This window comes from Atractosteus spatula, chromosome 22, assembly GCF_055471065.1.
Source record: "Atractosteus spatula isolate fAtrSpa1 chromosome 22, fAtrSpa1.hap1, whole genome shotgun sequence".
In the NCBI taxonomy this organism is placed as follows: Eukaryota; Metazoa; Chordata; class Actinopteri; order Semionotiformes; family Lepisosteidae; genus Atractosteus; species Atractosteus spatula.
In genome coordinates this window covers 3,884,043-3,908,210 of record NC_142727.1, presented here as the reverse complement: position 1 = coordinate 3,908,210, position 24,168 = coordinate 3,884,043, and the positions used below count along the sequence as shown (strand labels likewise).

Below are 24,168 nucleotides of genomic sequence, written 5' to 3'. Positions count from 1 at the left end.
TCTCCATGAGACACAGACAGGGAGAGAGAAGCTGGGGGTCAGAGCGCAGGGTCAGCCATTTATACGGCACCCCTGGAGCAGCTGGGGTTAAGGGCCTTGCTCAGGGGCCCAACAGAGTAGAATTCCTCTGCCAGCCATGGGATTTGAACCGGCAACCCCCCAGCCACAGGCACAGATCCTCAGCCACAGAGCCACTGCAAATAGAGGGAGAGGGTGGAAGAAAGAGGTAAATATTAAACCAGAGCAGTAGGTAAAATTCGAGGCATGAGAGTTCTAGAGTAGAGAAGTGCATTGTTCGTGTACACTGGTATTCCTGTTCGCGCCGATCTCTAAACGCAGGCACAATACAGCAGGCGACACATCACAACAGACAACACCACACAATGTAGACAGTATATTACAGACATAATAAATCATAACAACCAGAACAATAAATACTGTATGTTGTGGAGAACAATAAAAATGTGGTAGTTAAAAGCAAGAAATATGTGTTCGTCCGTGCAAAAAGTGCATAGGGAAGAGGTGCATTGAGTTCTGAGGTATTGCATTACTATTAAGAAGCTAATAACACAGCAATCTATATAACACAGAACCTTAAAACAACAACACATATACCACTCACACTACATACAAAACTATGCTTTTCAGAAGTCTTCCTTCTACAGACCCAAACGTCCTGCTAGCCCAAATCACTGTGCAGGAAGCCTGTCCTAAATCAAGGAATCTGACCCAAGACTACATCTGCCTTCCTGCAACATGGATGTCCAAAAGTGAATGGGAATCTGTCTTCCTATTCTAGAGGTGCGCCGCTAAATTAGGAGAGCACGATTTTAGCTTGAGGATTCCACAATCAAGGAAATTAGAATTCCCTTATATCTCTATATCTACATATCTCCCTTGCTCTAGAAGAAGGTTCAGGTTACTTAGCCGGAATCTGGTCTCCCAAACCGATCAGAACAGGGTCTTCTCGCAGGGCACAGGCTCAGAGGAAGAGGAGGGTGACAGTGACACTCCTGTTTCTGTCTCCTTCTGTTCACTCCTGGTCTTTTCTGTTGGTTTTTTTTTTACACTGTGTTCCTGTGTTGAAACATCTAATGACGTCTCTAGAAGTTCATTAACTAAAGTAAACCAGAAAAAAAATATCTTTGATCGTTTGTGTTTACCAATTTCACAACCACAGCTATAGATGGCAGACACATCAAATGACACCTATTGTTTTTGAGTTTTCTGTGTTACACACACCTTCATTTTCTCACCTCTTTATCCAGTACAGGGTTGCAGGGGAGCTGTAGCCTATCCCAGCAAGCAATGGGGACAAGGCAGGACACACCCTGGATGGGACACCAGTCCATCACAGGGCACACACACACTCACACCATGGTAAATTTTCCCAGAAGCCAATTAACCCACTAGCATGTCTTTGGACTGTGAGAGGAAACTGGAGCACCCGGAGGAAACCCACACAAACACAAAAGAGAACATGCAAACTCCACACAGACAGCACCCCAGGGACTGGACCCAGGGCCCCGACGCTGTAAGGCAGCAGTGCTCCCCAGTGTACCACACTGTCAAATAATCCAAATTGTAAATACATTTAATAATTTAAAGAAGTTCCAAATAACATAATATAACAATACAAATGATTATTATAGTATTTTTATACAGCCAAGCAATTAATGCTGTCTTCGCACTGCCCTGGGTTCAGTTTCTGTTTTCATCTGAAACCTCGTTGTGCTAAAACACAAAGGTTAGATGTGTCCTGTGATGGACTGGTGTCCCGCCCCTGGTGTATCCTGCCTTGCCCCATTGCTTTCTGGGATAGATCCGGGCTCTCCTGTGACCCTGTACTGGATAAAGTTGTAAGGAAATGCCTGGGAAATGTCCTTTCATTCGAGCACTTGATGGCACCTGGATGGTGGATAATTTGTTGCCCCTTCCTGTAGAGTGCCAATTACCAGAATACACCACCACAATACAGAATGTCTTAATCAACAGATCTCCAGAACCTGCAGTTTAACTATCAGGATAAACACTGCGAAATTGTCTATTAACCAGAGACTTTTATTGCAGCCACATTTCGAACTGTGATCCACGGTGCAGTTATGATTTTTCCTGGAGTCACTCCACAGAAGTGATAATATAAACTGTATACGATTTTCAAATTGTGAAAGAAATCATTCTTTCCGTATTTGTTAATGAATGTAGAGGTAGTAGCAACAGGACACAGGACAGGGCTTCTGTTTAGAACCACGACAAGAGCCTGAACAGAAAATAAAGCCAAATTCTAAAAGACAAATCGCACAGGTCTGAATACATGGTCATATTCCAACACTGGAGCTGGAACAGAGTGTGGAAAACGCGGTCGGTTTCATCATTCCGTGACCTCGTGAGTCCACCAGCTGACTCGTCGCGGGGGGAAATCACAGCTGTGTTTAAATTTGGAATGATCTACAGCGCAATAGTCAATGTTTGTTGGCTCAGCATGTTAAATTATGTCAAGTCTGAGAATGAATATCACTATGGTTTTGTTCAAATATTACTGGATGATATTCAAATCATTTACCGTCTTGTAATATCTATTGTACTGTGCGCGTCCCGAAAGAATCATCCTTGTACTTGTACAGTACACACAGTATGACAAATAAACTCCGTTAGCTTTCAAAATATCGAGCACAATCATTACAACTAAAAGTAACTCGAATGAGGGGGTCCTAACTGAATGTATTCTGAACACCGTACTTTCAATCTAAACAGTAGGCTTACAACAAAGACTTTATTTTTTTTTAAAATGAAAACGGTGCTACTTCCCTGCGCTTGAAAGAGTGGTACCGTTATTACCAGGCCTCTCTTTAAACTTAAAAGGCGAGAGAGAACAGTTCAAACCGCCATCGACCGTCCTTCTTCGATCTTAGTATTTTCATACGATTCAACCGGGCGGGGGGTGACGTTCATTAGCGTGACAAGAACTCATCAGAATCCCAAGCAGAATTTGTGTGCATTTATACAGGTTTTGTCAGGTTCGAGTTTCACACCTGCAGTAAAAAAAAACCAACTGAATTCTGATTCTAGACGAATTAATCTGTTCTCAGAGGATCGGAAGGAGGAGACGGGCCGTGCGAGCACGCAAACTATTATTTTTGTTATTTACAAATTATTTACGACTAAGTTACTTTGTACAGTACATCATTCTTCGCACGATTCCTTTTGAACGAATCATACCGAAAAGATACGGCTCCAGATTTTTCACTCTAAAGGGGCCTGATCACTTATTTACCTGTATCGGATTTTGTTGGGTAAAAGGATTTTTAATTATTAATGAACAAGACGAGAAAACCGCAGGAGCTCTCTCCTCCCTGCGCACAGGTGCGGTCCCGTCAGTCCCTCCAGGCTCCAGACACTCCACAGGAAGTCCCGCCTAACCAGGAAGAAGAGTCACCTTGCGAGCCGAGCCGGGTGAGTTGAAGGGAACTTAAGTTTTGTTTTTTAAAACTACTTGCAAATACGGTACCTGGACGTAAATACGACTTGAAACTCGTGTACGGAGAACGAATCTGAAACGAAACGTGCGTATCTGTAACAAAATAGGAGTTTAAAACGCTGACCAGAATCTATGAATACCTAGGTAACTTATTCGATATAAGGTCAAATCATGCATCTTATTTCGGGTTTATGTGTGGCGAATGAGGACTTCTGTTGTTATTTGTTGTACGATGATTAGGTGTCGAAGAATGCCACGGGTTATTTAGCCAAGAAGTTGAAATAACTCGTTTAAACTCGTGTCCGAGTTAAGTTAATCCAGAACTGAGGAAACTACACATTGTGCAAGAGTATAGCTGCCCCCGCGAGTTAAATCATTCTGTTTAACCGATGCTGTTTTGTTTTTAAACAATAGGGTACATTTGTTTCGGATTGTGCCTTTGAATCCACTTATTTTCCTTTTGACGGCTCAGGTGCCGAGAACCTACAGTTCTCAACAGCCGTGCGTTTTTCAAAACGCCCAGCGGTGTCGAAACACCTAACAAAGACACGGCCGAAAACGAGTTAGTTAAATGGTCCGAGCAAAGCTATTTAAACATGGAAAAGCGATACAACCTGCTGGTTTTCATTCCAGCACAAACAGTTACCTTCATGAGACAACTGAAGCCTTACGGGATCGAAGAAGGTGCTTGAATAGAAACTTGGTTTCTAGTCGCAAATTGGGGATTTTATTTAACTTACACTACACAGCGGTTAAAGTTTCAGCATGCTGAAGAGCTGGGAGCAAGCAGTTCACAAGATTCCGATCCTGATGAAGCCGGTGAGGGGTTTGATGGTGGAACTGGGGGAAGAAGAGCCGACAGGCGTGCGAGTCGGACTAGGACTGGGAACCAGTGGGCTGCGGGTTCAGTCTCGTTCGGACAATGAGTTGATAAGTCTCTGTCGCCCACGGCCGTGGATATTTTGGTCTTTGGGAATAATAATAAGAAAAAAACGGAATCGGAAGAAAAGGGGGACTGCACGCATTGACGACGGGCTCAAGGTTTAAAACGGTCTGGAGCGGAGCTCAGTAATTTGTGCGCGCAGGGGAGCCTGACTGTCTCTACAAAAGAAAGCAAAGATTTCCCCTCCAATGAGATTATCTGATGAAAGAGCTGCCTGATCGTGTCTTTGCTGTGATATAAAAGCAGGAGATGTCCAAAGCAGATTTATATAGTTTTTCAGTACATCCTCAATGTCTATGTATTGCACTACTAGATCGATTGGTCTGTCATGTAACCAGTAGATGGCGCTATTGCATTACTTCTGGGTTGGTAAAGCATTTTTTTTGTATGCTGTGAAATGCTCAGCTCTGTCAAATGGCTTATGGGATAAAAAAGCTTGAATTGAATTGTTTCGGGACTGGGGCCGCACGGTGGCACAGCGGTGAGCTTTGCTGCCTCGCAGAGCTGGGGCCCCGGGTTCAACTCCTGGGGTGCTGTCTGTGCGGAGTCTGCATGCTCTCCCCGTGTCCACATATGTTCGTAGGATCCCTTCACTTCCACATCCGCCCGGAGCTGCAGGGGAGATCCCAGCAAGCAAGGGTCCACCTTGGGCCGGATATCGGTCCGCCCCAGGACACACAAGACACAAACACACACGCTTGCATAAGGGCCCAATTTCTTTAACCCACCGGCGTGTTTTTGGGCTGTGGGAGGAATCGGAGTACCCGGAGGATGCAGATGGCAGGTATGGAATTCAACCCGGGGGCCCCCAGAGAACCCTGTGCGTCCTTGAGCCTCATAATTACACAATTCATTAACATTCGGCTTCCATAGAACAATTAGCAACATCTCAGAAGGCGCACGTTGGTGATTTTGTAAGCGTGGAGGCCTGGCGCCGTGTTGCTGGCGTGACATTCTGTTGGATTGTTTCCGGTCATGTTCGTGCACTACGGTGCGCACTTTTTCACACAGCCGTGCAAGGCTGCTTTTTTGTTTTTTCCCTGTGGCCGTGGAAAATGAAAACCGCCTTCCAAAGTTAATGATAATGATAATAATGATAATGTTTCTTTATTGGCCCTACACAATTTCTTGCATTAGGAATTTGTCTTTTCGCAGACCCTAGCTTGCTCTTCGTGAGACACAGACAGGGAGAGAGAAGCTGGGGGTCAGAGCGCAGGGTCAGCCATTTATACAGCACCCCCTGGAGCAGTTGGGGTTAAGGGCCTTGCTCAGGGGCCCAACGGAGTAGGATTCCTCTGCCGGCTGTGGGATTTGAACCGGCAACCTTCCAGCCACAGAGCCACCGCTCCGCCCAGGTCTGCAGTGCGGCATGGGGTGAATTTACACCCCTCCCATCTGCGAGATGCCAGTGTCTCTCTTGGCGGTGATGTGCGTCTGTCTTTGTTGCATTATTGCCGTGTTGGACTCTACTCTTGAACAAACAAAGCTTGAATTGAATCGTTTTGGGCCTCGTGATCTTCTTAGTTTACATTTTTCTGTTCTTTTCCAGATACTGCATCCTCCCTGCCCCCGGTGATCGCCACTGCTGGGGCCTCTTGCTCGTGGGAAAAGCCCACAGTGTAGCGCTATCTTCTCCAGTGAGCACCCGGTGCGTCACTATTGACACTATGGATCTGGACAAGGACATGAATAGCCAGGAGGTGGTTGCGATGCTGGAGGAATGCAGACAGGCTACACTGGCCGGACCAGCTGAAGTGTCCGAGGACGTCCAGGAGCTGTGTCAGAGGTGTCAAGGTGGGATTCAGAAGAAGCCGATTTAAGTGCAGTAGAACCAGGTTCTCCTGTACTCCCATGGCTGTTAACCTGCTTAATTTGGACAACTGAACTAAAACAACAATTTGGATTAATAATAATAATAATTACTTATACTTATATAGCGCTTTTCTGGACACTCCACTCAAAGTGCTTTACAGGTCATGGGGATCCCCTCCACCCCCACCAGTGTGCAGCCCCACCTGGATGATGCTCCAGTCCTCTCCCCCCACACACCAGCTCTCAGTGGGGAGGAGAGCAGAGAGTAATGAAGCCAATTTATAGATGGGGATTATTAGGAGGCCATGATTGGTAAGGACCAATGGGAAATTTGGCCAGGACGCCGGGGTTACACCCCTACTCTTTTTGAGAAACGCCCTGGGATTTTTAATGACCACAGAGAGTCAGGACCTCGGTTTTACGTCTCATCCGAAGGACGGCACCTGTTTACAGTATAGTGTCCCCATCACTATACTGGGGCATTAGGACCCACATGGACCGCAGGGTGAGCGCCCCCTGCTGGCCCCACTAACACCTCTTCCAGCAGCAATAATATATTGTTATATATTTTACTCTAGTTTTTCATTATATACACATCTAATGTATCAATCTCGCACAATGACCACAATTTCATGTCTTTTTTCAAATTTGCAAGGGTTACCTAAAGCTGCTAACTTTTCTAATTTCATGCGCGTACTGTAGTTGTATTGTCCCGCTGGTAGTTGGTGTTGGGCTGCGGAGAGCAGGTGTTTCTGTTGTGAAGGGTTGTAATCAAATACATCTCTCTCAGGCGGCAGGGCAGTTCCAGTATTGTATACTGGACCTGCTGATTCTCAGTCTGGTCATTAACGCTGCACTTGCATGGACCGGCCTGCATTCCAGGCCTTTGGTTACGGCCCGGTCAGCCACTGTTGCTCTAATTTCAGATCATGGCGTGCCATTGGTGTTTATCTCACCAAGATGCTGTCCAGACCCCGGCGAATTGGGAACAGACCCAGGAAATCATTCATTCCTGCTGCAGTCTCACTCTAAAACAGTGCAAAAGAACTCTAAACTCCTGTAACACTGCGCTACTGTCTGCTTTGGTGGTGACGCTTGTCCGCCTTTTGTTGTATTGTTGTGTTTGACCCTGCCGAAAAACAAAAACGTACACAGTACACAGTACAACAGACAACACCGCGCGACGCAGACAACAGGAACGATACGTGTGTTGTGGAAAAATAAGGATGTAGTCTTGACATTTGCCAAACCGCTTTCTACCGTACGGTGTCGCGGGAAGCCGGAGCCTGCCCAGCAAGCAACAACCACAAGGCAGGGTACACCCTGGATGGGACGCCAGTCCATCGCAGGGCCCGTGCAAGCCGATCATACATGGGGACAATTTGGAGGCCACGGTAAAGACAGAGGGGGGAAATTTGGCCTGGACACTGGGATAAGTCCCTACTTTTATCGAGAAATGCCCGGGGATCTTTAATGACCACTGAGACTCGGGACCTCGGTTTAACGTCTCATCTGAAAGACGATGCCTACTACAGTATAGTCCCCGTCACTATACTGGGGCATTAGGACCCACACAGGGTGATCGCCCCCTACTGGCCCCACTAACACCTCTTCCAGCAGCAGCCTCAGCTTTCCCAGGAGTCTCCCATCCAGGTACTGGCCAGGCTCACGCCTGCTGAGCTCCAGTGGGGCTGCCAGCTGGGTGCTGCAGGGCGATATGGCTTAAATATGTAATTGTGAGACCAAAACATGGTAGACCATGCACAAAGTGCACAGTGCAGAAGTGTATTGAGTCTGAGGCCCTGCAGTTAGCGGTTGAGGATGTGTACTGTTGGGTAGCAGCTGTTCTTGAGTCTAGTGGCCCTTGCTTTAATGGTGTGTTACCGCCTGCCAGAGGGTATGGGGGAGGACAGTTTGTGGCTGGGATCCTGAGTGATGGATGGGGATTTATTGTGACAGCAGATGGTGTGAATCTCGCCGATTGGTAGTAACTCACATCCTGTAATCCTCTGCTGTTGCCACCACCCTCTGTAGTGCGTCTCTGTCACGCGTGGTGGTACTGCTGCACCACACAGTGAGGACACTGTCTATGGTGCTGCGGTAAAAGCATCATTTTTCGCAGAGAGTGCCAACAGGCAAGTGCAAGAGTATGGCCACTCCTCCTTCCTCAGTAGCTCCTCCCCCTGTCAGCCTGGCAGAGCCCGCAGTCTGACGAGAAACGCCCTGGCGCTGCCTTGGGCGTCCTGCTCCTCCGAGCGATGTTGTCGCCCCCTTGTGGTTCCAGTCCGAACTTCAGGGGGCCGGCCTGCCGCAGCTGGTCGTCCTGGTCCCATCGGCAAGCCTTCTCTCCCGCAGGCTCTCTCCCAGCCGACCTGAGGACTCTGCTTCAGGAGGCGGGGGAAATGAAGTGGCCGTTCGTGCCGGAGAAGTGGCAGTACAAACGGGCCGTTTCTCCGGAAGACAAAACGGACCTCCAAGACCTGATCAGCAAAAACCTTCCAAAGTTACTGGTATGAAACCGTGTGCTTGTGTTTTATCCCTGTCAAATGAAATTAAGAAGTCTCTTGAACATAACTAATGCTAAACTCATTAAATTTGTATTATTTGCTCTAATATATAGACATGAAAGGTGATCTCCTGTTCTCTCTTTCTTCTTCTCTTGCAGAATTATTTGAAAGCTGCCATCGTGGCTGGGGACGCGGTTTCAGCACTCTCCGGTGCCTTCTTGATCGACCGTTTTCTGTACTGGGTAGATGCTTCCCACAAGCTCCTGCAGATAGCCAAAGCCCTGCACAAGCGCTATCCCACAACCCCCATCGCGCCCCAGCTGGTGATCCGGCTGGCCCGGCTGTCCGTCAACACAGGTGACTGTCCGCCTCTTGGCTGACCTCAGTCAGGAGAGCCTGGATTTCGTCGGGACAGATTCCGAGGCGATTTCCATTGGCACTCCCTCTTATTACAGTGCTTAATTGCAGTGCTTAACTGCGGCACTGTGGGTGCCTTGCACAGGAGGCCAACAGCTGTGCCTCACCTGGGGTTTGAACCCGCAAACCCTTTGGGTCAGGTGCTTGTCCCCCCAAACCAAGGGGGATCAAACCAAATGTGATTTTTTAAAAAAATCTTTGTTTTATTGAACGTAACAATGTCTCTTCTTGATTGGGGTATGGTCTGTGTCTGCTGGAAGTGTGATCCTGGGATGTTACTTACAGAATCACTTACAGAAATGTGCTCTATCAAGTGCCTGATGACACAAGATAATCATCACCTTGTTGCCTTTTGCCACAGGCAAATTACAAAAGGCGGAGTTCATATTGAGCAGCCTGATAAATAACAGCGGGGCAACAGGTAAGTGAAAGTTTTGCTATCTGCGTATTTATGAACCGAAACAGAACATGTCTCATTGTCATACACGTTCCAAAGCTAATACCTAGATCTGTTAAAAATACGAACTGAACTGAACAGCCGAGCATTTAAGGAAAGTGTCAGATATTTCCGATCTGTTTAAAATATTTTCCCTTTTCAAAAAGATTAAGAGAGCAAAGACAAGAGGCATAAAAGTGCATAACTGCAGAGCGAGCTCTCGCGATCCTCTTCTGCTCTTCCATCTATCTGTTTTCTAAGCGCATTACCCAGTAGAGGGTCGCGGGGGAGCCGGAGCCTATCCCAGCAAGCAGTGGGCGCATGGCAGGACACACCTTGGATGGGACACCAGTCTGTCACAGGGCACGCGCACACACAGGCACACACACACACACGCAAACACAGGCAGACACACACACACACACACACACACACACACACACACACACACACACAGGGCAGATTTTCCCAGAAGCCAGCTAAACCACCAGCACGTCTTTGGGCTGCGGGAGGAGACTGGGGCAGAGATTATTATGAGGGGGGATTGATTCAAGTATGGGTGGCAGTGGTTAGCGTGGCGGGGGTCAATTCCTAGGGTGCTGTCTGCACGGAGTGTGTACGATCCCCCCGTGTTCGAGTGGGTTTACTCTGGGCGCCCCCCTTTCCTCCCACAGTCCAACTCCGTGTTACGTAAAGCAGTTATCAAACATTTGGATGATTCAGGTGTTCTTTGTCAAAGCCACGTCAATGCAGAGGTCTTCAAAATGGGCAGTAAGACACTGGCTACCCTCGTGTATCTGGGACCCTTCCGACGCCTGCTGGTGTAGAAAGTGTCAAACGTGACGAGATCACTCTGACAGTGGTGTGGTGTGTCTCTGCGGCAGGATGCTGGGTTTACCAGCAGGAGAGTGACCGGACCCTGGTACAGGCCGTCAGCATCCAAATCAGGGGGCAGATTCTGCAGAAACTCGGTGAGCTCTCGAAACCCGGCGTCGTCTTGCGCTGAACGAGCCTGTGTGAGCCTGTGTGATCCAGCGACGTGGCCAGTCGCTGGATCTTGTAGGGCAGGGGTCTCAAACTCCGTTCCCGGAGAGCTCGGCCTAATTATTTAATTAGGTGATTAATAGGGGACTGTAGTTTGGATCACATCACTTTATTGGCCCTATACAATTTCTTGCATTAGGAATTATCTTTTCGCAGACCCCAGCTTGCTCTCCATGAGACACAGACACACAGACAGGGAGAGAGCCTGGGGTCAGAGCACAGGGTCAGCCATTTATACAGCACCCCTGGAGCAGCTGGGGTTAAGGGCCTTGCTCAGGGGCCCAATGGAGTAGGATTCCTCTGCCGGCTGCAGGATTTGAACCGGCAACCTTCCAGCCACAGGCGCAGATCCTGAGCCACAGAGCCACCACTCTGCCCTGAATGGAGAGAACGTCTTGTGTCATCCGCTGTAAAAGGGCTTTAGAATACTGCTTTATGCGTCTAATGTAGGAAGAGGGTTCTAATTGTTTAATTGATAACTCCGACTGGAATAAAAAGCAGAAGATGAGGCCCCCACAGGGGCTGATCTAGAGCTGATCTAGACCCCCTGTTCTAGAGTAGTTATAAGGAAAGACGCAGGATTGCCTGGTTTTTTCAGATGAATTGAAACCTTCTGCATTAACGAGTCAAGGTGAAGTTGAACAGTAATGCTATTCATAATGACAAAAAATTGTTATTCTGCAAGTTGAAAGAAGCACAAAGGTTTTACAAAGAAGTTAGACGTTTTAATGCCAGTTTTTTTTTTGGGGTGGGTGGGCAGGCATATTTTAGAAATTGCCCTGGCTGAACTAGAATTATAAAACCAGTCCAGTTCTTATAGACGCAGTCCCACCAAGCACGAGATTATGCAAACGTGTTTTTCTGTAAGAGTGTAACCAGGCAGCAGGATCTGGAGTGTCAGGTGAAGGGTTGAGCCAGCAGAGGGCAGTGGTGAGACACTCCACAGCCAGAGGGAAAAACCACAGATTCCCAAGGTTACTGGGGAACTGGCCAGTTTAAGTATTTAGGCTCGCGTTTAAGCTTAGTGAGTAAAAGTGTCCTGGTCGACTCAGGTTTGGGTCAGACCCTCACTGTTATACCGGACAGTGAGGATCTGATTTCCAAGAGTCTCCTTGTGGTACGTGGCTCCTCACTGCCCGCCTGAAAAAAAAAATGCAGGACGCTGTTTCACCCTCATTGCCCAAACCATGTTTTCCGATCTTCCAGGACTGTGGCGTGAGGCTGCGGAACTGGTCTGGGCTTCTCTGATCGGATTCTGTGCGCTCCCCCAGCCAGATAAGAAGGTTTAAAAACATATTTTTTTTCTGAATTGAACAGTTCTTCAGGGGTCTTAATCTCAAGAGTTCTTGCAGCGTAAAGTAAGCCTGGATGGAAAAAAAACAACCGGACAGATGATTTCAGGGTAATCTGCTGTAGATGTGTTCCTCTAACGGTGGATGTTAGTGTGCTGGGGTGTTCCAGGAGATGTACTGTATGATACAGGTTGAACAGATGAAATGCACAGTGAATAATGACAGGTGGTTTTGCAGAAGCTTTTATACTGTAATGTGCCAAAGACACTTTCACTAACCCCCTCATCTGGTTTGTTCAAGGGCATTGGAACATCACTGGGGCTGCTGGCCAATATTCTGGCATCAATGAATGATCAGGAGTACGAAGCCTTTAAGACGAGCCCCCATGTTGACTTTGTGAGTCAGCGTCCATCCACTCTTACATGGCAGACGTACTGGATACTGTACTTTGCAGTTCTCTTCCACTGCAGCGTTGTGCACGAACTCACAGCGCACACGCCAATAATCTCGAGCTTTATTAACCAGCCCTGTTTGAGCACTGGCTGAGGGTAAGGCGTTATATCTGTACTAGTCTGATATGTTGGGTTATTGAATTATTTAGAGTATAAACATGACAGGGGTGGCGCATTGCTGCCTTGCGGCGCTGGGGTCCCGGGTTCAGCTCCTGGGGTGCTGTCTGGGTGGAGTTTGCATGTTCTCCCCGAGTTTAAATAGGGTTTCCTCCACAAGTCCAAACAGTCCAAAGACATGCTGGTGGGTTAACTGACTTCTGGGAAATGTGGGCCTGGTGCGTGTATCTGTGTCTGTGACGGTCCTGTGATGGACTGGTGCATAAAGCAGTTAGAAAATGGGCTGGTAATATGTATTACATACAGTTTACTATACTGAGTTTCAGGGTCAAATCTATAAAAGTGTTTCCCATGTCATATTCAAAGCCTGGTGACCCACGCACTTGTTGGCTTGTGTTCCAGCCAGTCCCTCAGTTCCACCATCAAACCCCTCACCAGCTTCATCAGAATCAGACTCATGTGAACTGCTTGCTCCCAGCTCTTCAGCATGCTGAAACTTTAACCACTGTGTTGTGTAAGTGAAATAAAATCCCCAGCTAGAAACAAAATGTCAAACTATTCAGTTGAACCAACTTCTCTGATCCAGTAAGGCTTCGGTTGTCTCGGGAAGGTAATGATTTGCACTGCAATGGAAACTCACAGGTGTGTGAGGCACCAGAACCAGGATTTTTGAAAACGGATGAGTGGTGGATAGATGCTTGGCAGATACGCCAGCGGTCAGAGCAAACCCTGTGAGACGTACCCCCCAGGAGCCGTGAAAATGAGACCCCGCCGCTGACATTTCACGGTGACGCGGGCAGCTGTGTTGCCGTAAAAAAAAAAAAATTAAGCAACTACACAATCATAGCGAAGATCGATTCCAATGTTTTGTCATGCCACTTCTGGCGAAATGTAAGAAAATCGGGCAGTAGAATTCAGTTTGCAGTATCAGGGGGTGTGATCGATTGTAACTGTCTGCGGGTTTTGTCTTCCCCAGAGCTGTCTGAAAGAGCTGGGCCACCGGCTGCTCTCGGCCGCTGAAGCCGCCCGGCGGGCCGTGGTGTGCAGCCGCTTCTCCCCGCTGTTTGTCCTGACGAACGCGGTGGGTGGCCGTCCCCCCCCGACAGCGCCTCTGACCACAGGTCGCCCCCCCCCCCCTGGGAAGCCGTAATGCCAGCAGCCACGTCACCCTGCAGCTCCCAGCTGGCAGCCCCCCTGGAGCTCAGCAGGTGTGAGCCTGGCCAGTACCTGGATGGGAGACTCCTGGGAAAGCTGAGGTTGCTGCTGGAAGAGGTGTTAGTGGGGCCAGTAGGGGGCGCTCACCCTGCGGTCTGTGTGGGTCCTAATGCCCCAGTATAGTGATGGGGACACTAGACTGTAAACAGGCGCCGTCCTTCAGATGAGACGTAAAACTGAGGTCCTGACTCTCTGTGGTCATTAAAAACCCCAGGGTATTTCTCGAAAAGAGTAGGGGTGTTACCCCGGTGTCCTGGCCAAATTCCCCCCTGGCCTTTACCAGTCATGGCCTCCTAATAATCCCCATCTCTGAACTGGCTTCATCCCTCTGCTCTCCTCCCCACTGAGAGGACTGGAGCATCATCCAGGTGGGGCCGCACACTGTCCAGAAAAGCACTATATAAGTGCGAGGAATTATTATTAATAAAAAAGCTGAACATTTACACTGGCTCTCACCATCACGGGTGCAACACCAGGCCGATCTTATCGAAGAGCAACTGTAAGGAAGAAACCACACCAACTAGTAATTTCCCGACATCTGCTAAATGTCAGTTAGCTGTAACAAAGAACATGCTTGTTGCAGAACATGGACCCCTGCTGGCCCCACTAACGCCTCTTCCAGCAGCAGCCTCAGCTTTCCCAGGAGTCTCCCCTCCAGGTACTGGCCAGGCTCACACCTGCTGGGCTCCAGTGGGGTCACCAGTTGCAGGGTGATACAGCCGCTGGCCGACAGGAGGGGGTGAGAAAACCCCCTGCTGAGAAACTCGAAATCCCCCTTTTCAGAATCCGAGCTAAGGTTGGCAGTGACTTTGTTTTAGCACACAAGGTTGTTATGAGGTCAGTGCTTCTACACGTTTTGTAATCGAGTTCGTTTGGGGCTCCTTTGAAAGCAGCTTTGGGCTGTGAGGCCCGGCCTCCTTTAAGCTGTTGATAACAAACTCGTGTATCAGCACTCACGGCTCACCCCCTTCATAAATAACGCTGTTTTCATCGGAGATTAACTTTGCTTCTTTCTGCTGAATTGGCCGCAAACGTCATATCTGACGGATAGATAAGACTTTATTGATCGCAAAGAGAAATTGAGGTGTTACAGCAGCCCAGCCCAAGACAAGCAAAAAAAACAAAAAACAAAAAACAGACATCAGAAGAGACGAAAAATTAAAATACGTACAGCAATCCAAAATTCCATCCAGGAATTTCCATCCAGGAAATATACAACACCGGGAGTCTGAAAAAAGCCACCAAAATTGTGTCTGACCCCACTCACCCCAGTCACTTGTTTGTTCCCCTACCGTCTGGCAGAAGGTTCCGGTCACTCCAGTCGCACACAACTAGACTCCAAAATAGCTTCTTCCCCAGAGCTGTCAAGCCCCCACTCCCTCCTACCATATTATGATCTCTCCTCTCTTCTTCCTGTACCCACAACGACTGTACTCCTACACCACTACACACACATGTAAGCCGAAATTGTACTGTACGATAGCCCAGTAAAACTGCACCGGTCGTAATAATATTTAACATTTATTAATTAACCATACTATTTTTGCACTGTTCCAAGAATTACCTTGCACCGTTTTTGTCCTGTTATATTTTCTCTGTTTGCGGAATTTTGCACAGTTTTGATTACTTGATTACATGTTATTTGTGTTATGTTATTACATGTCACTGTTATTGCTATTGTGTTACTGTCTATTGTCCTATCTTCTGTCCTATCTATATAAAGCACCTGAGTGACTAATGAGAAACACTTTTCATTATACTATGCACCTGTGTAAGTTTAATGACAAGGAAGTTGAAAGTTAAATATAAAACAAGTAAATAAAAATACAGAGGTGCGTGCAAAATATGCTCGTAGTCACTGTAAAAACAGTAAAATGTGTGCAAGGTTGACAGCGGTTGTCTGTATTGCAGGTGATACAAGGGACATGCCTGTTGTCCTACAGTCTCTCCGAAGACTGCCCGGCCGCAGAGAGGCGGGCCTTTCTGACCCGGGCCAAGGAGGCGTTCGAAATCGGCCTGCTGACCAAGACGGCGGACGACTCCGTCGCCAGCCGGCAGGAGCTGCACACGTTCGTCAAGGCTGCCTTTTGCCTGACGGCCGCCCGCCGGTGGCTGGGGCTGGGAGAGGAGGCCGCGGCGCGGGCGGAGAGGTCGTGCCGGGAGGCCACGGCCCTGCTGTACGCCTACGCGGCGGCGAGGGGCCGGGAGAAAGATGGGCTGTCGCGAGGCGTCATGGGGCTCGTCGGCGGCGTGAAGGCCGCGCTGGGGGTCGCGGGGTTCCCCAAGTCGGACGGGAAGTCGTACGTCCCGGATAGCTACCTGGCGGGGGAGGAGGAGCTGTTAGGGGTCCAGCCGGACGGTTTCCACGGCGTTGTGAGGAGGTACGCCCAGTACCACGCCTCGGTCTGCGAGGCCTTCGAGTCCCCTTGCAGGCACCCCAAAACCGGAACGGGGGCCTCCGGGGGCGCCTGCATTACCGCCCTGAAGACGGCGACCGAGGCCCTGGAGACCGAGTGTGGCCCCGGGGGGCGGCGCGGCGGGGCCGAGGCCAGGCGGAGGGAGTTCGCCAAGACGCGGGGGCGCGGGCACGGGGCGGGCGGCCCGGCCGGCGCGGGCGGGAGCTCGGGGTCCTCCTCCTGGCACGTGGTGTCGGGCACGGGGTCCTCCGGCGGCTGGGAGGACCTGGGCGACGAAGCGCGCGGGACCGTCGGGAGAGACGCCGGGACCCCCGCTCGGGGAGAGGGAGACGCCTGCCGCGGGGGTCCGGGCAGCGGGCCGGACTGGGGCGCCTCGGCCATGCGGGAGCTCCGGCTGGACGGCCCGGGCGACGGGCTGGATCTCGTCCAGCCGGCACGGATGACGACCGCCGCGGCCGGTACGGACTCCCCGGCGTCCGCGTCGGATTCCGCAAGGCCGGGAGCGGCGGGGGCGTCCCCGTTCGGCGCAGACGGGCAGACGTTCGCGGCCGAGGGGAGCGGCGGCGCCCCCGCGTGCCGTGAAGACGCCGAAACTAAGGACCCTTCGCCGGGCGAAACCGATGACGTCTCTCCGCTGCCTCTGGTCTCCCCATCCGAGAGGCCGGATCTCGTGCCCTTCGACGGAGCAGCTGGTTCCAGGCTGCGGGATTTCTACGATATGGATACGGAGGCCGAAACGGCTGACGACCTGATGGATCCCCCCGTTGCCGTCGCTGGGGATGGTGTCAGTCGACCCCGGATTTATTCCCCGGAAGATTGCGCAAGTACCAGGAGGGCGCTGATGCCCTGTGGCGTCCCTGCGTGCCGTGAAGACGCCGAAACCAAGGACCCTTCGCTGGGCGAAACGGATGACGTCTCCCCATCCAAGCGGCCGGATCACGTGCCCTTCGACGGAGCAGCTGGTTCCAGGCTGCGGGATTTCTACGATATGGATACGGAGGCCGAAACGGCTGACGATCTGATGGATCCCCCTGTTGCCGTCGCCAGGGATGGTGTCGGTCGACCCCGGATTTCCTCGAAAGCGGGTGCTGAGCCCCACCGCAGGCCGAGCCCTTCGGGATCGCCCCCGTCGACGGGCACCGGCAGCTCTTTTGAAATGATGGAGAGCGACAGGGAAGGAAGATTCCAGTCGCCCGATCCCCAGGGAGACGCGCGGGCTTCCCGGACGTCCTCGGAGGCGCCGGATGCGGCCGGCAGGGACCGCGCGGGCTCCAGGGGCGCGCTGATGCCCGCCAGCTCCACAGAGGAGCAGCGCTTCTTCGAAGAGGTTACGGAAGAAGGCGGCGGCGAGGAGGGCGAGGGCGAGGGCGAGGAGCAGCTCGCTCTCCTGCTGAGCAGCAGCCACAGCTCCGCCTCATCCGGACGCTCGTTTTTCAGGTCCTCGCAGTACTCCAGCAGCTTCTCCGACGTGGGCAGCCCTTCCCTCCTCAGCTCCAGCGGCGATTCGTTTGTGCTCGTGCCCGGGCTGACGCGGGTGGAAGTCCTGAAGGAGCGCACACTGAGCGAAGACGACTACCGGCGCCTGCTGTCTGGCGTCGGGCACACTTGGCTGCTCAATCGTCTGAAGTACACGGGAGTATTCAAGCCGAAAATGCTCAGAGGAACCCACAGTAAGCTCTGAACGGTGTCCCTTTCGCTTTAATCTGGGGGGGCACAGTGGCGGCAGCGGTTAGCGTTGCTGCCTCGCAGTGCTAGAGCCCTGGGATCAATTCCTGGGGTTGCTCTGGGTGGAGTTTGCATGTTCTCCCTGGGCTCGTGTGGGTTTCCTGCAGGTGCTCCAGTTTCCTCCCACCGTCCCTAGACATGCTGGTGGGTTAATTGGCTTCTGGGAAGACTGGCGCCTTGCTGTGAGTATGTGTCTGTGTGTGTGTCCTGTGGTGGACTGGCGTCCTGTCCAGGGTGTGTGTGTTTGTGTGTTTGTCCTGTGACGGACTGGCGTCCTGTCCAGGGTGTGTGTTTCTGTGTGTGCCCTGTGATGGACTGGCATCCTGTCCAGGGTGTGTGTTTCTGTGTACAGAGATTGTGATGGACTGGCATCCTGTCCAGGGTGTGTGTGTCTGTGTGTGCCCTGTGATGGACTGGCGTCCTGTCCAGGGTGTGTGTGTCTGTGTGTGCCCTGTGATGGACTGGCGTCCTGTCCAGGGCGTATCCTACCTTGTGCCTGTTGCTTGCCGGGATAGACTCTGGCTCCCCTGTGACCCTGTATTAGATAAATGAATGGATGTTTACATCGTAAGTAAATGTACAAAGCTGAATCAATCCCAATTGGATACAGATTCCAGTGGATAATTATGTATATTTGATTACAAGAAATGATGTTAACCAATGTAGTTGTGTTCACAGTATGTCGGTTCCCATGAGGTTCTTAGGTTCGAATAGCTTTTCTGTCAGGAGGTATTGTGAAGTTAAAATCCTGAACTGTCATTAATATGAAGAGTTCAAGAGAGTCATCACTCTCAAATATCAACTAAAGCTTTCATGAGACAGATTGTGCATCAAATTAATATTAAAATAGTGTCAATGAACTGGAACTTGTGTACCTTAATCCATCCATCCATCCATCCATCCATTTCCTAATCGCTATCCAGTTCAGGGTCAGGGGACAGCTGGAGCCTATCCCAGTAAGCAACAGGCACAAGGCAGGACACACCCTGGCCGGGACACCGGTCCATCACAGAGCACACACAGATACAAACACACACACACCAGGGCCAGTCCATCACAGGGCACACACACACACACCAGTGCTAGCCCATCACAGGGCACACACAGATACAAACACACACACACCAGGGCCAGTCCATCACAGGGCACACACACACACCAGTACTAGCCCATCACAGGGCACACACAGATACAAACACACACACACCAGGGCCAGTCCATCACAGGGCACACACACACACACACACACCAGTACTAGCCCATCACAGGGCACACACAGATACAAACACACACACACCAGGGCCAGTCCATCACAGGGCACACACACACACCAGTACTAGCCCATCACAGGGCACACACAGATACAAACACACACACACCAGGGCCAGTCCATCACAGGGCACACACACACACACACCAGTACTAGCCCATCACAGGGCACACACAGAAACAAACACACACACACCAGGGCCAGTCCATCACAGGGCACACACACACCAGTACTAGCCCATCACAGGGCACACACAGATACACACACACACACACACACACACACACACACACACACACACCAGGGCTAGTCCATCACAGGGCTCACACAGACACAAACACACACACTCACACCAGGGCTAGTCCATCTCAGGGCTCACACAGACACAAACACACACACTCACACCAGGGCCAACTTTCTCAGAAGCCAGTTCGCCCACCCGCATGTCTCGGGACTGTGGGAGGAAACCTGTATAATGTGACGGGAGTGTTACACGCTCGGTCTGTAGAGGGCGCTTCACCCGCCTGTGTTTTGCTCCAGACGCACTGCTGCTGAAGTACTCGAAGGCGTCGGACTCGTGGAGCGCCCGGGAAACCCAGGTTCACATCGGCGCCTCCACCGGGAAGAAAGGCAAACAGAGGTCAGCGTTTTGGGTCCAGTTTCTACATCAGGAAGAAGTACTGGGCAGGTAAACCAGTTCGGGCAGTTTCTCTCTGTGCCAGTTGAAGCCTTCCCCATCAGATCTTAGATTGTTCCAGTTATCAAAACGTGGGTGGGTGACACCCAAAAGCAGTAGCAAGAACTCCAGTTCTCCCATAGACACTGAAACACATTTTAATAACGAAGCAGAGACGTCTTTTTCTCTTTCTCTCAATGCTTCATGCGAGCTGTAAAACACTGCCTTTCATGTGCTCCAATATGAGATAAAACTAGTGAAGGTGCACTCGATTACTGAGACGACAGAGGTATGTTTCTAAAGAGAATTGAATGTAAAATTACTATAATATCTGAAAGAAAACAAAAAGCTTTACTTCATTTTTGTAGTGGGGGTTGTAATGTAACTAGTTCAGAGAGCTCCGCGGGTGAGATACTTCGAGATTCCAAAATCACACCAAATCTATCACTTGCATGCGGAGGACAGCCGGGGTCGAGGTATGAGTTTGGTAACTGAGTAGTTAGGCTTTGGAGTTATACCTGAATGGCAAATGTGAAATCTTTATCAAGAAGAGCTTCCTTTCGTTTTATTGACCTTTTGGATGTGCCTGGCAAGTTTCTAAAGAGGCGCAAAGCTCCATTAGATACGTTCTGAGACTTGAGGTTTGTTAATAAGTTTGGTATTGATTGGCCACAGTTACACATTGAGCATTATGTCCAAAAGTCTATTTTAGTCTGTCTTGGCCACAATACGTCTAAAATCCCATTTTTCAGCTCTAATGGAACAGCTCTGAAAAGCGCAACAGTTCTGAAACTGTGGCAACATGTACACCTGCTGTGTGATCTGTCACAGTTTTCTCCTGTATTCGATATTGACCTTTTTCATACCATCATGCGTTTTATATGCCATTTAAAGAAATTGTTTCGCCTGCTGTTCCTGCCGAGATCAACGGAAAATTCTGGATTGCGAAATGCCCCGGGCTCTGCTGGTTTGCGGATTGGGTGTCGGTTGTTACCGCGGCGACAACTCTGCTGGCACAGTCTAACCCCCCTGCGGTTGTTCCCTCTCCAGCTACGTGGGCAAGGAGTATCAGTCTGAGAAAGAGCTGCGTTATCACCTGAATGACGTGGAGCGTCAAATGACCGCACAGTACTACGTCACCGAGTTTAACAAGAAGCTGTACGAGAAGCAGATTCCTATGCAGATCTACTTCATCCCTTCAGAGGTCCTCCTGGTAAGGCTCTTTGTGGAGCAGCTGCAGACGAGAACAGGCCCTTCACAACCCATCCAGCCCCTTTGGGCAGTTAACGGGGAACTGCGACCCTATTTTTATATTAATCTCCATAATCTCCAGTTTATGTCACAGAATATAATTTCCATGTCTGCGCAGCGCCATGTTTTGTGATTCAGAATGAGGCAACATCCGGTGAGGTGAAGCGGACCTGATTACACTGTGAACAAGCAGGCTCGTGAATCCATCTCTTTCAATCCAATAGGAATATTGCTCTCGATTTTGAGACGGTTTCCCAGACAAATACTGCTTACTTGTTATCTCTGCACATGCCGATCACGGTGGGACATTTCTGCGGTTAAATGTCAGCTTGTGCTTATTCGCTCGTCCACCCCATTACATCGGTCAGTACGGGGACTAGTGAGCGGGAAGGGCCGCCTCACGTCACAGTTCTCACAAACTCTCGCTCTCGCCCGTGGTGAGACCAGGGGTTTGTAACAGCATGGTGACTTGCAGTACTTTCACAAAGTTCACCATTTCGTGCTTCATGCGAAATTCGGCCTTTTTTTCTATAGCGTCAACAAATTTGTTACAGAGATTGAATAACTTTCTTAAGAGGACCACTGATAACTGTATTAACATTTCCTCAACTTGATTATAAAAATGTCATTTCTTTCTAACCATGAAATATTTAAATAGTGTTGCAGTTCCCCTTTAATAATAATGATCATGATAATTCTTTCAATTATTGTAGCGTAACACTTTGTTTTTATAAGCTTCGTGGTTTCTAGCCATATAGTTTTCAGCTATGTGGATGCTCTGAAGTGGGCATAAATGTTACCATTTAACAGTTATTAGACTTAAGGTTAAACAAACATCATGACTCCTAAATACTCTGATGCAGTCAGTGCTCAATATGAGGGGCTGATGGATACTTAAAGGGCCAGTTCTTAAGTATTTTGAATTTGAAAAAAATATATAGAAAAATAATAGATACCAGTCTGGAATTAGGCAGGATGAGTGATATGAGCGTGTAATGCAAAAAAAAAACCCCGTTATCTTTATGCTCTTAATTTTTTTCTTGGTTTTTAATGACCATTAAAAAAAGTTTTAAAAATGTGACTGACTTTGAAAATTTCCCTCGTTGGTGCTTAGATTCTCGAAGACAGGCTCATAAAAGGATGCGTGAGCGTGGAGCCGTACATGCTGGGGGACTTCGTTAAGCTAACGAACAACAAGAAGACCGTCGTGAGGGACTACAGAGCCACAGACTACGGAATAGCGTTCGGCCACTTCACCTACGAGTTCTCGGGCCGTACGGAGATCGTGGTTGACCTGCAGGGTGAGTTGGGGGGAAAATGCTGCTCTCGTGTGTTAAAGGAGAACTGTAGCGCTATTTTCATATTTCGGGGTTAGAAAGAATCAGCATTGATGAGGGCATTTCAAACCACAGTACAAGGAAAATGTACACAGTGACTTTTGAAACCCCCTGATTCACATCACAGAATAGACTGAACGTCCACGTCTGGGCAGGGCCATGTTCAGAACGAGGCAACGAAATGTCAAGCGAGATGAAGCTGGTCTTCTGTTCTGTCTTGACAAAATCTATCGTCCATTGGGGCAACCTTGTTGTGAAAGGCGCTATATAAAAATAAATTGAATTGAATTGAAGAGGCCTCACTATTACGCTGCAACCAAGCAGGCTTGTGAATCCATCTCTTTGAATCCAATAGAAAAATCGCTCTCCACTTTGAGGTGGTTTTGTGACAACAACTGCTTAGTTGTTAACTCTGCCTGCAGATCACTTTGGGACATTTCTGGGGTGAAATGTCTGCGGCACGACCTGTACTTATTCGCTCGTCCATCACAGTGCATTAGTCATTTCAGGGACTAGTGAGCAGGAAGGGCCGCCTCGCGTCACAATTCTCACAAACTCTCGCCCGTGGTGAGACCAGCAGTTTGCAACAACACGGCGACTTGCAGTACTTTCACAAAGTTCACGATTTTGTGCCTCATTGGAAAGTTGGCGATTTTGTCCATTACGTCAATGAATTAATTTGTTACCGAGATGTTATCACTGGTCTGAGAAATTGGGGACTGGAGTTCCCCTCTAAAGCCACTTTTTTGTGCGTCTTTTCTTGCAGGCTGGGTTACAGGAAACGGAAAAGGATTGACCTACCTCACAGACCCACAGATTCATTCGCTCAAGAAACCCAAATCGTCCTCGAATTTTTATCAGCAAGGCATAGAGTACTTCCTTCAAGATCAGCATGGAGCCGACTGCAATGAAATCTGCCAGATGCTTTCGCTCGGGAAACTTACAGGGATGTAGGAATCGTCCGAAAACGAGAACTACTCAAGAGAGCAGGCCGTCGGCTCACCTGGCCTGTCAGGGAGCTGTCGGCTTGTTGATTCTAGGATCTCAGCCAGCTGTTTCCTGAAAGAAGCCAGGAGTTTTGGATTTGGCAACTTGTTCCATACTCCCACTACCCTTTGGGTAAAGGAAGTACTTTTGGTCTAAAGAAGTAGTGCCAATTGCTCTGGTTCGTGCTTCAGTGTTGATACCCAAGAAGTCCACTGTCTTGACTCTTGTCAGAAACACTTGAGGAGAGTTTCATCTCTCAGCAGGTTAAACATGTGGAAAACCTGGACACGTTCAGTTCCTGCAGTCCTATACCTCAATTCATGAATGACGCACTTTATACTCAAGCCTTAAACTAAAATGTAATCTCAAAGTCTGTAATGTATCAACTTATGTAAATAACACTGTCCTGTCATGTTTTTATTGTGTTGGGGCCCTGGGTACAAGTGTTGGTTGTGCTGTCTGTGGGGAGTTTGTATGTTCTCTCAGTGTTCAACTCCAGGTGCTCCACTTTACTCCCACAGTCCAAAGACATGCTGGTGGGTTAATTGGTTAATTGGTTAATTGGCCCTGGTGTGAGTGTGTGTGTGTGTCTGTGTGTGCCCTGAAATGGACTGGTGTACTGTCCAGGGTGTATCCTGCCTTGTGCCCGTTGCTTACTGGGAGAGACTCCAGCTCCCCCCTGTGACCCTGTACTGAATAAACATGACATTCAGTAACAGCCTACTGAGCTTCAGACCTCTGCGAAGTTTGGAGCACAAAATTCCAAAGATCCCCAGTTCTGTCAAATGTTCA

General features: G+C 49.4%; 1 protein-coding gene across 1 annotated transcript; it reads left to right on the top strand.

Moving 5' to 3' along the window:
• The first annotated feature begins 3,419 nt into the window (after window positions 1–3,419).
• On the top strand, window positions 3,420–23,779 carry alpk1 (alpha kinase 1). Its single transcript, XM_088939932.1, has 14 exons — window positions 3,420–3,453; window positions 5,971–6,215; window positions 8,589–8,743; window positions 8,899–9,097; window positions 9,519–9,578; window positions 10,478–10,564; window positions 11,844–11,920; window positions 12,230–12,325; window positions 13,475–13,579; window positions 15,625–17,800; window positions 19,666–19,813; window positions 20,852–21,014; window positions 22,167–22,353; window positions 23,156–23,779. Exons 2-14 carry the CDS (start codon window positions 6,089–6,091, stop codon window positions 23,341–23,343), a joined length of 3,768 nt encoding a protein of 1,255 aa, XP_088796058.1. The 5' UTR covers window positions 3,420–3,453; window positions 5,971–6,088; the 3' UTR covers window positions 23,344–23,779.
• The last annotated feature ends 389 nt before the right edge of the window (window positions 23,780–24,168 follow it).

Excerpts from the sequence above, each read along its gene's own strand:
- alpk1 (XM_088939932.1), top strand. The coding sequence starts at position 6,089 with ATGGATCTGGACAAGGACATGAATAGCCAGGAGGTGGTTGCGATGCTG. Across the intron at positions 10,565-11,843 it reads GCAGATTCTGCAGAAACTCG|GACTGTGGCGTGAGGCTGCG; the intron begins GTGAGCTCTCGA and ends CCGATCTTCCAG. Across the intron at positions 12,326-13,474 it reads CGAGCCCCCATGTTGACTTT|AGCTGTCTGAAAGAGCTGGG; the intron begins GTGAGTCAGCGT and ends TGTCTTCCCCAG.